The following is a 16,271-nucleotide window of genomic DNA, read 5'->3' on the forward strand; positions in this document are numbered from 1 at the left end:
CGCTTTTGTAAACGTTGAATATATATTTTTTTCTTCCCAAAGAAGCTTCCAACACACACCATTAATCAAAAAGTTGGTCCCAGACTATAGGCTCATTCCGCCTGTCGCCCGATGCCTGCCCTTTTTTCTTGTCAAAGTAGTCTGGGTACGGGCCGATCGGGAAGATAGGAGAGGCGTTCGATGAGCCTGGAAAGAGGACAAGTCCGTCAGGGTTCACATGGGAATGGCAAGCCTTATGACCGTCACAGTAAAAACAGCAGTTTGTGGAAGGTTTCGGAGTAACTTTAGTCTGAATAATAATTTTTAGTCTATTATTCGATCTGGTTGTTCGTGAAATTCCAATTTGATTTTTTTTTTTAATAGTGATATAATATAAATTATGAAATATGAATGCTTAGTGAGAAAAGACCGTATTATTTAAATGTCATGCTATTCACGGACTATTAGAGTTTAAAAGACAGCTACTCTTACTGGTATCCGCAGCAGGGTTGTACATTCTGATGGTCTCAAGTGAGTCGTCCTCGTCCTCGTCACTCTCACTCTCTGAGGACGCTGGAGGTGCCTCCACAAGTAATAGCCGTGGCGGCTCGGGCTCGGGCTCTGGGTAACCCAGGGGCCAGTGCACGGCGTCCACCGCCGACCACAGACCCGTCGCTAACACCAGTAGCCATAACAGGCACCGGAATCTCTGTCAATATCATTATTTTAGTTTAATGGGTGTTTTTTTCCCCTTAAATCTCTCAGTCTAAGTCTATCTCTAAGTCTGACGCAATGTCCAGTAATGTTGACGAAAAAATGATAACTTATCGGGAAGTCGAAAGTTTTCGACCGTCTCATGTAGTCTGCGGAAATGTGTGTGTGTGTGTGTGTGTGTGTGTGTGTGTGTGTGTGTGTGTGTGTGTATAGTGATATATGAGTTATCCTGACAATATTATAATCTTTTTCTCGATATTCTGATGTTATTGTGTCGGTAAATAGTCACGTCATTGCTGCCTTACCGTCACCGCCATGTCTTGGGCAGCTTTCCCTGGAGCAAACTACAGGACACCAGCGGCCGCAGCAGCCACTCCCACACTGACAACTGGAAGTCTGGAATCTCTCCAGGGATGCGGCCAGCCTTGCCCTATTGGGTAACTTTATTCATATTGTATCACCATCATGTCAAAATGTTCACCAAAGTTTTATACCAGCTTTTCTCTTTTATTTCACTTACAATTATTTTTTTTACTCAAAGATTTGTTTTATGACTGACGTCTTTGCTTTGAGTTTGCTGGACTGGAGTTTCAACTTGGTTGTAGTTGTTCTCCATTCTATGCATGTTGTTGTTGTTGTTGTTATTTTAAATGCTGGCTGTTAACTCTCGCTTCCCCGAAAGACGGGGTTCCCAAAGTTACATTGATTCATAAAGCTAAGCTAAACCAAACCAGCCGCTCGCTGCACATCCCGAACCGATCACTAACCGCCGATGGCCAATTTTAAACCGGTCAATGACTCCATTGTGGTCGACGCTCACATATTGCCATAAGTGAAGAAACTGCTCCGGTGGCCAATTTTGATACCTGTAGGGCAAAGGGACAAATATGTTTGTCTGTATAGATTTATCCATCTGTCAATATATATATATATATATATATATATATATATATATATATATATATATATATATATATATATATATATATATATATATATATATATATATATATATACACACACACACACACACACACACACACACACACACACACACGCACACACACACGTATGCCATAATAGAAGAAAACAACGAAGGCAATTATCATCTTTTTTGGGGGGTCGGTTTTAGCTCTACATGGTTGTCTCTAACACCAGGTCAATTTGGAAGTGAGAGAGGGAGGCCATGGAGGAGGTTACGTGAGCCTTGGCAGGAGAGGGTGTAGGCAAGGTCATTGGACTTTAGAATCAAATGCAGGGAGCCCGAAGCCTCCCGCTGCTGGGTATTATTATTTTTATTCATTTCCGACATGGCCTTCACCAACTCTTTCTTTGTTCTGCACTGACGTTAGTAGACTCCGTCAATGGTATGCGCTGATCCGGGAAGTTAAAGGGCTGATGGTCTTTTGTGGGTGGAGTCTTAACACGCCAATTCTCAGCGTCGCCTCAGGGAAGTAGTTTACCGAGATGAACGGGGCCTGAAGCAGCTATAATAAAATGTGATGAACATTTAATGAGTGTTGTCCTGTAGAACAAATCGCTAGATTTTTTTCCTCTGTGTTATTTTCTTTTTTGTTTTACGTGTTCGCCTATAGCGCCGATTGGCTATCTTCAGGGGCCTGGTGGTCGGCCCAAGCCCGTCATGGGGCAGGCAATTTTTACAGTGGCGCCATTTATTCCTGTGCAGCCTTACTCTTAATTCCTGCTTACTTCAAAATAATAACATGAACACACTGGTACCAGAAACCTTGCAACAATCAGGGAGAGATTTGTTTTGCTCTAACCGCTCTTGGATCAACCTTGAAAAACGAGTCGATCGGGAGTGGCATCAAAACCTGCTCCCGACAAGTGCCTTCACTCGCCCTCCTTCGGGGCTTTCTTGGCTCAAAGGAGTCAATTAAAACACGTCAGCGCACCTTCTTTACAACTTAGCAGGACTGTCTTGCGCTAACATGCTGCAGCGATGATGATAAATACCATGACCGTGAGCACCATCATAATCATCATCACCATCATTCCATTCATTCCCTGCAGTGAATAAGGTGGTGAAAGCGATTGCATTCTGTCTGGGGCATGACAGGTCGAATATCTTCCATTGCGGGCTACCATTATTATTATTATTATTATTATTAGTAGTAGTAGTAGTAGTAGTAGTATCATTATAACAATTGTTTTCATCACCGTTATCATGAATTTGTCAAAGGCATCAGCAATAAAAGTTTGATTCTTTCATCACCGACTTTATTTAACCCTGGCTACACAAGGCCCTTTGAATTGGACACAACGGCGACCCTGAGTTGCATGAACCTGAAACTGTAAAGGTGGCAACGGCGAGGGGGGGGGTGGGGGGGAGGGGGAGGAAAAAACTATTAAGAGTATGCGATCTTATGTATGGCCAGAGAAAAGTATGCATGTGGTAAAATGTTATGATTTCATCGCAGATTTTAAATAATGTGCTCGAGAGACCGATCCACCCTCAGTTAGAGAGAGGGAACAAGAAAACAAGTTAGCTTTCCACGGAATGAAACACGCAGCGAGGCATAGCAACCATACGGGCACAACAAGTGGGGTAAATGCAGCAAGGTTATCCACCAGGCACACCCTTCTCTGGCCTTGAAGCGGCATTGCACCCACCCACCCACCCAACCGGCCCTGGCAGAACCGGGGGAGTGATTGGCTCTTGCTTTCCGAGTTTATGTTCAGTGTCCACTATGATCACCTCCGACCATAGCTTCAAGTTGTGGCTTCGCACGTTCTTCCCTTCACTGGTGCAATCAAGGTCACAAACTGGAACATCCTGTCTGAATTCCGAGTACATAACCGACGTCTGCATGAAAGGAAACTGCAGCATCTTGCCGTAAATTCTGCAAATACCAGAGAGATTAGAAAGAGGCAAGGATAAACATGGGAAGAGGAAAATGTACGAGTTAATGATTGATTAACCGAGAAACTGAGAAGATGGCGTCGCAACAACACGGATCAACAACAACGGACAATAAAAATCATTAATGGAAAACAAAATTCATAGGTTAAGGGAAACCGTTGAAGTGAAGGATTAACAAAAAATAATAAAATTCCACGCCAGCCAAAAAGATATCATGTAATGCCGGAATGTATAGGGAGGAGAAGAAACTTAGAAGTATAAGGAAAAGACGTAGGTTAAGTCATTATAAGTGATTACAAGTAGTTATAAGTGAGCATAATTACTTATAACTACTTGTGCTCACTTATAACTACTTGTAATCACTTATAATGACTTAACCTACGTCTTTTCCTTATACTTCTAAGTTTCTTCTCCTCCCTATACATCCCAGCATTACAGTCACTGAGGTACAGAGTGTGTCCGCCAGTTTGCACGCACCTTTCCAATCAGTACTCACCAGAAAATTTACTTCTATGGAAAACTAAAATAAGACATACAAAAGATTAGCTGTCAAAGGAAAGACGTATCTCCGGACAATAGTTCATTATTTGACCTCACTTCAGATTCCCTTTTTTTTTTTTTCCTGAAATGAGTGGGCACTAATTAGAATAGCGTACAGATTTGTCAACATAGCCTGCGAGGGAATGCACGGATGTGTGGAGGGAGGAGGGATCATAGTCGTGAATTCTAAATATAGTCCCGCCCCCAGCATGCTAGAGCGTGCAGCTGGTAGACGGGGGAGCTCGGTGGGCGGCGAAGCTCCTGGCAACAGCGAGGCCAGGACCGGCGGGGTAGCATTCAAGGGAGCAACTTCAGCAACTTAAAGTATCTAATTATACAATTCCTTCTATATATACTCTCTCTCTCTCTCTCTCTCTCTCTCTCTCTCTCTCTCTCTCTCTCTCTCTCTCTCTCTCTCTCTCTCTCTCTCTCTCTCTCTCTCTCTGTGTGTGTGTGTGTGTGTGTGTGTGTGACATGGATAGAAAAGTAGATAGAGATAGAAAGATAAATTGACAGATAGATAGATAGACAGTCTTTTGTTTTCATTGTACAATCATAAAGCCAATATCATCAAACATAGATAATGGCGTCTTTACTAGTTCAAAGGGTAAGTGTTGAAACTCCTATCGAGGAATTTAGTGTGGGTTTGAAGTCGAATTTCGTAACATAATTTCAGACACTCGACTATCATTTATTAGTTTATCATTGAGTATAGCAGCATATCAACCTGAATCCCCATCCAGGCTCCTTTCATGAACATCAGACAGCCTTCATCACAGCTGTCATACCGCGAGCTCTGCGCTGAGCGAGAAGTGCGGTACGATATGTTGACGGCGGCCAGCAGTCTGTCCGCAGCACTTGAGTTTTATCAGACATCATTGCGCGGACCAGCAGCTCTTTAACGAGAATTTAGCACGAGGAAGCAGGCAAGGAGGTAAGTTTTTGTTGTTGTTGATGTTATTGTAAGTTCTCATTTTACGTTTTTGGATATGAAGTAGAGCATCCCTATAAATTCATCGGATAAGCCCTCATCTCCGGGTATATTTAACACAATCAACAGAAAATAGGTAAACAATATGATGTGTCTGTGTGTGTGTGTGTGTGTGTGTAATTCACCACCACGGCCTGATCACGTGTTGAACTCGTAATCGCCAGCAGGTACCCTTCCGACATGAGCAAGTGCTCTTTATCGTTGATCTCTGGGTACTGCCAGGACCTCACACACCACACACCCCATCCCGCTTGCTCAAGGGGGGACAGTAGCCACTCCTAGTCAACGGAAAGAATCCGGCCTGAGCGGGCTCAAACCGCCGCCCTGTCAGACCGTGAAGCCTGGCAGCACAGCGCTCTAATCAATTGCGCCACGGTGTGTGTGTGTGTGTGTGTGTGTGTGTGTGTGTGTGTGTAATTCACCAAGGCCTGATCACATGCTGGACTTGTTGCCAGCAAGTATCCTCCTGATTAGAGCAAGCTTTCTAGTTGATCTCTGGATACTCCTGGGCACACCACACACACCCATCGTCCGTGCTCAAGGGGGGACAGTTGTCGCTCCTTGTCAGCACAGCAGAACAAACGTATGTTTTGCTATCATTACTTTCTTTTCTTTTTTCCTTTCACCCCCAGGATCCTTCGCCTGAGGCATCCTGCCATGTGGAGACAGGCGACGTCTCGGGCTCGGGTTCTGCGCCGGCTGGTGACGGGCGCAAGACCCCTCACCACCACCCGCCCCGCGGCCACCACCCCCGCCCCCCAGGTACGCCTTCAGTCACAGCTCATCAGGTTATTTTATACACCGGTTTCATTCGCACGTTAATATAGACAGCTACAGTCAGACACAAGTATGAACCCCGTTTGGGTGAGGCCCGAGCCTCTCCACAGCGCTGCCACATCACTTAGCTATTTATCATATGAAATTGTGTAGTGGATATTCTGCATACATTAAATAAGACTATATAGTGCTATGAATGTGTCGCTTCTTAAGATAATAGCGAAGAATTGTATAAATTCCATAACACGTGACACTTTTGCTTTCCGACGTTGTCAGCCATACTTTCCACGCTTCATACTTGACAGGAACAGCCTCCCCCAACAGATTTTAGACTGCGGAACAATAGACTCATTCAGACAACAAATACACGCTCTTTTGTCACCACAACACACCAACACTAACAATTACACTTGATTTACTTCCCTCCCCTGCACACTCGTCTCCCCGTCCCCCCAGCAGACAACACAAATATGCGTGTCATGCACCTGATAGGTGCCCTGAGCATTATCATCAAGATCAAGCTCAAGCTCAGAGACACCATGTCATTTCCTTCCTCACCTCCACGCTCGATGACAGCTATTTCGACGACTGTTCTTACGATGCACGCTGACAGTTTTCAAGCATCCTGGCCGCCACACAGCTGGGATTTTTCAGTTACCGCCGAGTGGCCTAAGACTACCCACATGCTGCCCTGAAGACCATCCATCAACCCCGGACTCTAGATTACCTCTCCAAAGAGAGGCTCAAAGATGAATTCCGGGGGGGCAATATGAGCCAAAACAAGATGGCGCCACTATAAACACTCGCCTGCACCACAACGGGCTGGGCCGACCATCAGGCTCCACCAGTGAAAAAGCCTAACGGCGCAAAAGGCCGCGATGTAAAAAAAAATCGCCGACTGCAGATTACCCGCTTGCTGCCAGATCTTTAATCAACCCTAAATTAAGTGGCTTCGTTCAAGTGGAGCACCGGGGGCAACATGGGCCAAGCAAGTGTCATGTATCACGGCAACCACTATAAATAAAATTCGTCTTCGCCTCTAACGGGGATGGGGCCGTCCAGGAGACCCCTCAAGACAGCCTACTGGTACTATCGGCAGCACCTAAAAAAATATTTTAAAAAAAGCAAAATATATTTACACAAAAAAATTAACGTCTCAATTTTTTTGTGGATATCATAAATACAAAATTTCTAACCCCACGAATTTTGACTGCAGGATGAAAGAAACGCGGGAGATGCTAGAAATGTGGCTGGCGGACGCGTGCCGCGAGAGGCGGACGTGGTGGTGGTAGGCGGGGGCGTGCTCGGCTGCAGCTGCCTGTACCACCTGGCCAAGCTGGGGGTCACCAACACGGTGCTACTGGAGGCTCACCAGTTGACAGCAGGTGACCGATTCTCTCTATCTCTGTCCATGTTGTTTGGATAAGATTAAATCGTATCATATTTTTTTCATCTCGACTTACTTTTTTAATCAGCGAGTTAGAATCATACAATATAAAACTTTTTATCCACTTCACTGATTAATAAATTGAATTCGATATGAATTGCGTGTTTATTTAGGGATACTGCTTTATTTGAATAAAATTTTGCTCCTGGAAACAAAATCACTGAGCCTGTTTAAAGTTATGTTCAATCATTCTACCAGTCGTGCAATTATCCATAGATCATTATTGCTTGTTTCCAAGGCCAGAAATTTATAAGTTGAACACAGTAAGTATTTGTAGTCACTGATCAGTTACAAAATGGTATGACGAAGGTCCATGTATTAGCTGCAACAAACAATGGGTCAACTGACCGAGCCTTTGATGAATAATTGACCGAATGATTATGTATGGTACGGCAGTAATACATGAACGCATGCCGTGCAGATATATAAGAAGAGCAGAACGTCAAAAGAGGAAAGCAAATTAGGAAGATGATGCGGGAAGAGGGAATGTGTTATTAGCAAAGACACGGATTTGATCCATTCCCTCCTCACAGGCACTACCTGGCACACAGCGGGGCTGATGCACGGCCTGGCCAGAAGCGAGACAGACTTCTTGCTCCGGCAGACAACTCGCCAAATCCTTAACCGGCTGGAGGCTGAAACTGGTGTCAGTCCTGGCTGGATCATGAACGGGTCGCTCCTCGTCTCATCGACCAGAGTGAGGAGTACCTCTGATAAGGGATCATCAAACAGGGCAGATGTGTGGCAATCTTTATATGTAGCTTAGTAACAATCAGTGACATCACGGTATAGGTTTCACTGTAACAGTACATATTCCTCATAAGGATCAGGTTACGTAATTAATTCTCTCCATATTTAGTCTCTGGTACAAATTACTTGGATCCGTTGCAGTTACTTTCAAATAACACATTCAGTCTTCTTGGAGTGTGGAGCAAGTAACTGCCGCAATCAATTTTGTTCATAAAGATATTTGGTAACTATTCACACTACTTATTGTTCAGTATAATTACACAGAACTTCTTCGGCAGCTTTGGTATCACCTCGACAGCCTATGAGAGTTTTTGTTTTTTTACATGTAAACAATTATCTCCAGAACTATCATATCTGGTGGAGCAGGTGGATGTATTATTTGTGTCTCCGTACACTGTGTACTAAGAACATAAGAACATAAGAACATAGGAGTCTGCAAGAGGCCGGTAGGCCTGTACGAGGCAACTCGTCTGAACCTAGGCTCCCGTGTAGCTCCCGTGTATCTAATCCCACCTAATATCGCTGTCCATGAATTTATCTAATCTATTTATGAATGTGACAATTGTATTAGCACTCACCACATGACTGCTAAGCCTATTCAACTTATCCACCACCGTTTGTAAACCAATTTTTGCCTATGTCCCTGTTGAATCTGAATTTATCCAGTTTAAACCCATTACTTCGTGTCCTACCCGGTTCTCTTACCAACAAAACCTTATGAATGTCTCCCTTATTAAACCCCTTCATCCATTTATAAACCTCGATCATGTCTCCACGCACCCTTCGCCTTTCTAGAGAATGCAAGTTTAACTGTTTGAGTCTTTCCTCGTATGGCAAGTTTCTCAACCCCTGAATCATCTTAGTCATCCTCCTCTGCACCGATTCTAACATTTTGATATCCATTCTATAGTAAGGTGACCAAAACTGAGCCGCATAGTCAAGATGAGGTCTAATTAATGCTAAATATAGTTTCAGGAAGACTTCGGCGCTTCTGTTGCTTACGCTCCTTGAAATAAATCCCAGTACCCTATTTGCTCGATTTCTAGCTTGAATGCATTGTGCCCTTGGACGGAGATCAGAGCTCACTAAGACCCCTAAATCCCTCTCGCACACAGACCTGCTTATGAGAGTGTCATTTAAAAAATAGTTATGTGTGTGTGTGTGTGTGTGTGTGTGTGTGTGTGTGTGTGTTCCATATCAGTGGGCGTCCTTCCTTCTTTGACCCGTCACCGTTATCATATGTACCTCCACCTTGGACCTTCCCACCGTGTTCGCCGCGAGGAATGAAGTGGCTCAAAAAATTATGTTTAGTTACTTCATCTTTGTTGTTGTTGTTGTTGATGGTGATTGTGGTGATGATCATGGTGATGATGATGATCATGGTGATGATGATGATGATGATGATTTACCGCCACAGAGCTGCCCAGAAGTACGGAAGGATGACTTCAAGCGATGGGTGACCTTCATGCGCGCCATGGAGTACGAGTGCGATCTTATCACCCCCTCACAGGTCAAGGACATCTACCCGCTGATGGAGACGAGCGACGTCAACTGTGCCATCTACTCCCCGACTGAAGGTCTTCCACGCCTCTGCCACTGTCCTTGCGTAATATATATATATATATATATATATATATATATATATATATATATATATATATATATATATATATATATATATATATATATATATATATATATATATATATATATATATATATATATATATATATATATATATATATATATATATATATATGTATATATATATATATATATATATATATATATATATATATATATATATATATATATATATTTATATTTATATAGGTGTGGGTGTGTGTGTGTGTGTGTGTGTGGGTGTGTGTGTGTGTGTGTGCTTGCTTTCTACACTATTATTCTAAATTTACTGGGTCCGACTTTAAGCATCCATTTTTATGTTTTCCTAATGACTTTCATCGACAGTTTCGAATATATTCGTGATAGATTTTTAAATTGTTTTTTTTTATTGATTTAATATTATGAAAGTTTCTATCACAATTACTTTCTGTAGCATATATCTTAAAAAGATTTTTAGCAGCTTCGTTTTTTTTTTTTTTTTTTTTTTGCGAGGCATTATAGGGCGACTACTCTTGCCTGTATGCTTTTTCTTCCGGACTGGAACCGGTGTTTGTTACAGCCGTAGTAGTTAGACTCACGTGCTTACCTTGACCTGACACGGTCCGGCGTTGCTCAGAGGTGATATGCACCCACAGGTCAGATGGACCCCGCGGGTTTGTGCCGCGGCCTGACTCGGTGGGCGACGCAGGCGGGGGCGGGCGTGGTGGAGGGCTGCCCTGTCACGGACATCAAGACGACGGAGACGCTGCTGGGGGGCAGGCGGGTGGCCGAGGTGCATACCCCCTACGGCATCATCAAGACCAATGCGGTGGTCAACGCAACGGGTGAGGCCGCGGCAGCTCTATGTTATTGCAAAAAGAGGCTTGTATGCAGACATCTCTCCGACCGAAACTGACCCGCACTCCTAACCATCCTTGTACTCTTTTTGCTGGAGCGGCGCTTGGCGGACTTTTTTTGTTGCTGTTTTCTGTTTTTTATGCCCTTGAGCTGGTTCCATTGCTGTATAAAAAAAAAAAAAACAGTTGCCTGCTTTTCCAGGTGTCCGTGTTTTCAATTCCTACAGGTAGCTGGGGAAACACCATCACCTCTATGATCGGGGTCACTCTCCCTCTGCAGTCTTTCCGCCATGGCTATGTGGTGACGGAGACAATACCTGGGGTGGCTGGCAAACCAAACGTGCGAGAATACACCAGCTCCTGCTATATCAAGATGCAGGGAGACAGCCTCATCGTCGGGTCCTTCGAGCCCAACCCGGACCCCATCGATAAGGTGAGAGGGTCAGTTTGTATTCCTTTCAAGAATTCTTTTGTTTGTCAGATTATGAGTTCAAAACGTTCATGTCAGTTCACTTGGTGGGGAGATGTAGTATTACTGGTAATGCGAGTGAGCTGAGGTTCGAGTGTGCCATTGAGGGCTCAGTCTCATCAAAGATCACGGCCGAGTACTATGCACATAGTTTCCAGAATAAACACACAAGGAGAACAGTGTTGACTTGGATCTCATGCACTGTGGTATAATAATGTCCATGTAACCCACAGCATATTCACAAAACCCTACCATAGAACTGTGTAAAATTATATCGGAGTTACAGATAGATGTAAAATTACGCCTGTAATCAAAAGTATGGCAGTCCTCTCTTATCTATTTGGATTAAAGAAAGATAATGGTTTTTTTTTTAAAATCTCATGCTTCTACAACTTACTGTGTCCAGCCCAAGGAAACTACATCGTCTTCTTGGTTTAGTCCTTGCTGGTGCTGGTTCATTACGCTGCTCAGGTATGAAACTGGGAATGTCTCGGAAGACTACATTTTTCTTTCAGATTAGTCCTGACTTCCCATTTGGACTCTTCGAGATGAACTGGGGTATGTTCGGTCCCGTGTACCAGAAAGTTATGAAGCGGATTCCAGCCCTGGAGAATGCTGGCATCAAGACAACAATTGTGGGTCCCGAATCCTTTACCCCTGATGGTCAGCCAGTCATAGGTAAGTTACAGTATTCTAAACTTAATGCATTTATCACTCTGAGCTTTAATTACTTTCTTCTTAGTCTTCATAAATGTTTATCGGTTTTTCTTTGTATAATTTATTCAAACTAAGTTTTCCATATATTTTTCACGCTTTAAAGGAGAAGACCCGAACGTGCAAGGATTCTTTCACTGCTGTGGCTTCAGTAGTCACGGGATGCAGCACTCAGGCGGATGTGGAGACCAGGTGGCCAAGTGGGTGGCTAAGGGTGAGCCCGAGCTTGATCTCTTTTACATGGATGTTCGACGTTTTCACCCGCCACTATCCAAAAACAAGGCTTGGGTCTTGGCTCGCTCCCAGGAATGTCTGTCCAGCAATTACAGCGTCCTCTATCCTCACGACGAACCTCTTGCCGGGCGAGGACAGAGGCTCTCCCCGCTCCATCAGGTAAGACGAACTGGGGAATGAGTTAAGGCACTTATGAGTGTGAAAAAGGGGACGCAAAGTTTGGAGAGGAATGGTTAATAGTTCTGACCACTGCAAGCAACAATAAGGATGTGAGAGAAAGTGGATTATAAAAGATACAGGAAGAAGGAAAATGTGAGGAAGGAACTGACAAGCTGTAGATTATGTGATAGTGGCTACAAACAGGCGCATAAAGGGGAGAGGAACTTGTTGGAAGAGCAGGAGTAGGAATGGATCACACTGCTGGAGTGGGTGAGGTGTTAAGACTTTTGAGAGTTCAGTGGTTAAGGCAACTAAGGCAGCAGTTTGATATTGGGTGAGTGGAAACAGGACAGAAAGGGAATGCAGGGTGGCGGCAAGGTGGCGGCAAGGTGGCGGATGAAAGAAAACAACAGTTGAGGAGAAACGAAGCACTTGCAAGAAAGACCTCCGACATCGTAAAGCCAGGGAGACCTGTAAATATGAAGTGCATGAAGTGTCTCATGATGGAATGGAGAAAGCATGAGAGGTCTGCTGTGGGTGTGCCAACGGAGGGAATGAATTGCGGAGTGGTGGAATGGGTGAAGCGCGGTGCTCTGAGACGGTGTGGACACGTGATAAGAATGAATAAGGATTACCTTGTGAAGAAAGTAATATGAGAGCAGGATTGAGGGGCAGAGTGTTACGGGGAAACCACCGGAAAAATGGAGTATAGGAGAGTTGGTAGGCAAGGGAATGAGTGTTCTGAGGATGGCTGCCGGAACAGGAAAAGTTGAGGACGTTTCTGCCGTGGTCACCCCCTCGAGGAAGTTCCTGTGAGGGAGCAGGGCCTCAGAGATACAAAGCGGTAGACAGACAGGTAGGTAAGGGACTGGAGCAGGCCTTGCCATGGGCAGAAATTGGTTTGGGAAAGAGTTTATCAGGAGAAAAATCAATGTGAATTTGGTAAACATAATTGAGAAGTTGAAAAAAAAAGTCATGGGAGAGACCATGATTAAGAATCATGGCACAGATTCATGAAATGAAATGCCAAACTCTTGTGACAAAAATGAGTGCTAAAAATGGACATCTCGATTAATTTATCTTGTGTAATGATTTCTTTACACAATGACGAGCAATTAACAAACACTTATGAAATATACCAAAGTCCATCTAAGACCATTTCAGAGCGCTTATCCCCATAACTCTGCCTCCTCAAACATTGTTCTGGGGACCCTTTTTATCTGCTGAGGATGGTGATCGAGGAACTTGGTTACAAGGAGATGAAGGCTGTAGGTCATGCTACTAGGAATCTGTATGTGGATAAAACAAAATGCTTGTCTCATTCAACAGGAGCTGGAGGCAGCAGGTTGTGTGTTCCAGGAGGTTAACGGGTGGGAGCGCCCTGGTTGGTTTCACTCAAGCCCAGCACCTGTTCTTCCCTATGACTGGTACGGTGCCTACGACCACACCCCACCGCACACTGACCACCCCTACTACAACCTCCTTAAACAGGACTACACATTTGACTTTCCCGCCCATCACCATGTGGTACTCACACCAGAGTCTTAATCAAGATTTACGGAATGAATCAACTTAATGTAATAAATATGTGTACCGCCGCTGAATGACATATGACTTTGGCTGCTCCTAGAGAAAGCAAATACTCTCTGTCTTTCAGATCCAGCAGGAGTGTGCGGCTTGTAGGGAACGCGCTGCCGTATTTGACATGACTTCCTTTGGCAAGTACTTCCTGAGTGGACCAGATGCTCAGAAGACTGTTGACTGGATTTTCTCCGCTGACATGGGGCGTCCCTCAGGCTCTACCATATACACCTGCATGCTGAATAATCGTGGTGGTGTGGAGGCAGACCTCACGGTGGTGAGTCTATGGCTATATTCGTTAATAGTATATTAGAACATAAGACTCCATCACACAGTGGAGGCAAGACTGGCTAAAGTTTGTGAGATCCATCCCAACCCAACCTTGGTGCGTCAAAGTAACACACTTGTCAGGGAGGGTGTGTTGAACTACAAGAACACGGCTGTACAGGTAAAGGGTAGTTGTCAAAACGGTGTTCTTTGATGCATCTCAACCCAACCTTGGTGCGTCAAAGTAACACACTTGTCAGGGAGGGTGTGTTGAACTACAAGAACACGGCTGTACAGGTAAAGGGTAGTTGTCAAAACGGTGTTCTTTCTCGGTGCGCTGGCTGGATTTTTTTTATATAACCATGTTTTTTTGTGTGTGAAGGAAGTTATGCAGCTGTAAAATTAACTGAATCTTTAGTAGTACTGGGTATCATCATGGTATTTCCTGAGATTCCATTGTGTTGTGTGGTTATTTGTGTCCCTTTGGTGAAGGGATACAGCACATTTTATGCCGGCAGAGTGTATGTGAAGGAGGTGATGGGACACCATGCAACCCTTCCTTTGAGGGACGATGGTTTTACATCACCACGGGAGGATCCACTGGCCGCTACTGTGAAGGACACATCCTGAAGGAAGCAAGGAAGCGAGGGTGGCGCATCACCCTACAAGACCACACGGAGAGCCTGGCGCTTCTTTCGGTGCAGGGACCACACAGCAGGGACATCTTACAGCAGCTGACTCAAGCTGACCTTGGAGACTCCTCCTTCCCAGTCTCATCCCACAAGCTCATTACTTTGGGTGGCCACACCCTTCGCGCTCTCAGGCTCTCCTTCGTGGGAGAATTAGGTGAGTCTGCTTTCTCGTTCAGGGATGGTGAACTTGGCACAAACCCTTATCTGTTTGAGAGGGAGATGTCGAGATGTGAAATGATGAAAAGAGTGTTTTGATCTGCAGGTTGGGAGCTGCATGTGCCACGTGACTCCGCCCTGGCTGTGTACCGCTCGGTGATGGCTGCTGGAGAGCCGCGGGGAATAGCCAACGCTGGCTTCCGTGCCATGGACTCCCTGTCTTGTGAGAAGGGTTACCGCCACTGGCACAGCGATGTTACTCCCGATGACACTCCCCTTGAGGCCAGTCTTGCTTTCACTTGTAAGTTAACCACACAAACCGACTTCAGAGGCCGAGCTGCCCTTGAGCGCCAGCGAGCCGAGGGAGTTTCCAAGAAGTTGGTGACGATGACACTGGAGAATGGATCGCAGCCTCTCTGGGGTCTGGAGGGCATCATTCGTGACAACCAGGTGGTAGGCTACACTCGCCGAGCGGAGTACGCTTTCAGTCTAGACCGCGCCATTGCTTATGGCTACGTGCGGCACCCCGAGGGCGGTCCTGTTACAAAAAAATTCCTAAGCAGTGGGACTTGGGAACTTGACGTTATGGGTGAGCGCTTCCCTGTGGCCCTTCACTCCCGTCCACCGTTTGACCCATCAAATCTGCGGGTGAAGGGCATCTACAAGGAGTGATAAGAGTCTGCCCAGCCATGTCAAAAACCCATGGATAGACCTGATCATAGTAATAAGGAAATTTTTGTTGATATATATACAAGGCCTCATCAAATATCACTTCCAAGGCTGGTGCATCTTTTAGAGTTAATCTAATGGAGTTACTAAATGGTAAACACTTGTGATTTCCAATGAATGGACAGATACATTATGGTTGTGGCTCACTGTCGACCTTCCATAAAAAAGTTTTCCCTCCAGCAAGATGTCTGACAGGCAACAGAGTTTGACAATCTTTAATGTGTGTTTTAGAGTGCATTAATGTTATTGACTGAATGTTTTATCTTGCTAGGGGCTATAAATTATCGTGTTTTTTTTATAATAATAAATAACGAATGGGTCCACTCACATTGAAACAAATAAAAAAATACATTATGATTTAGATGGATATGCAGATATAGGTCTCCCTCGATTGATGCCTGCGATATGTTCCTAGGAATCCAATCGTAGTTTGGAGCATCGTATTGTAAGACCTGTGTAGCACGGAATGGTGTGGACGTGGTTCAGAGCTGCCCAACCCCAAACACGCACGCACGTAAACAATCATATAAAGCAAGAAATATGTATTGAAGTAGAGGAATATACATATGGACAATAAATGAAATGTGGAAACCAATGCAGCACGGCTAAAACATACAGAAACAGCTCCAACACCCTTCCCTGGGAGATGGAGGGCGCGGCGGGGCTTAGAGGGAGAGGAGGTAGAATACGTCAATTTACTCCTCTGCTAGCTGTTCCATGGCTCTGAGA

General features: G+C 44.7%; 2 protein-coding genes across 2 annotated transcripts in view; one reads left to right on the forward strand and one right to left on the reverse strand.

Moving 5' to 3' along the window:
* LOC126981423 (uncharacterized) overlaps positions 1-1,143 on the reverse strand; it is a 1,565-nt gene extending 422 nt beyond the window's left edge. The window contains exons 1-3 of the mRNA XM_050832432.1: positions 999-1,143; positions 472-688; positions 1-186 (exon numbers count right to left, since the gene is read on the reverse strand). The exon at positions 1-186 is cut by the window's left edge and continues 422 nt beyond it. Coding sequence (XP_050688389.1) covers positions 62-186; positions 472-688; positions 999-1,010 — 354 coding nt within the window. The 5' untranslated portion in view covers positions 1,011-1,143 and the 3' untranslated portion in view covers positions 1-61. The remainder of the gene's footprint in view (positions 187-471; positions 689-998) is intronic.
* Positions 1,144-4,885: 3,742 nt separating this feature from the next.
* Positions 4,886-15,899, forward strand: LOC126981425 (sarcosine dehydrogenase, mitochondrial-like). Its single transcript, XM_050832440.1, has 13 exons — positions 4,886-5,051; positions 5,741-5,870; positions 7,102-7,270; positions 7,866-8,029; positions 9,500-9,659; positions 10,341-10,529; positions 10,769-10,974; positions 11,526-11,688; positions 11,831-12,117; positions 13,447-13,644; positions 13,775-13,975; positions 14,484-14,811; positions 14,920-15,899. The coding sequence occupies exons 2-13, from the start codon at positions 5,766-5,768 to the stop codon at positions 15,483-15,485; spliced, it is 2,736 nt and encodes a 911-aa protein (XP_050688397.1). The 5' UTR covers positions 4,886-5,051; positions 5,741-5,765; the 3' UTR covers positions 15,486-15,899.
* The last annotated feature ends 372 nt before the right edge of the window (positions 15,900-16,271 follow it).

The sequence above is a fragment of the Eriocheir sinensis genome, chromosome 48, assembly GCF_024679095.1.
Source record: "Eriocheir sinensis breed Jianghai 21 chromosome 48, ASM2467909v1, whole genome shotgun sequence".
NCBI lineage: Eukaryota > Metazoa > Arthropoda > Malacostraca > Decapoda > Varunidae > Eriocheir > Eriocheir sinensis.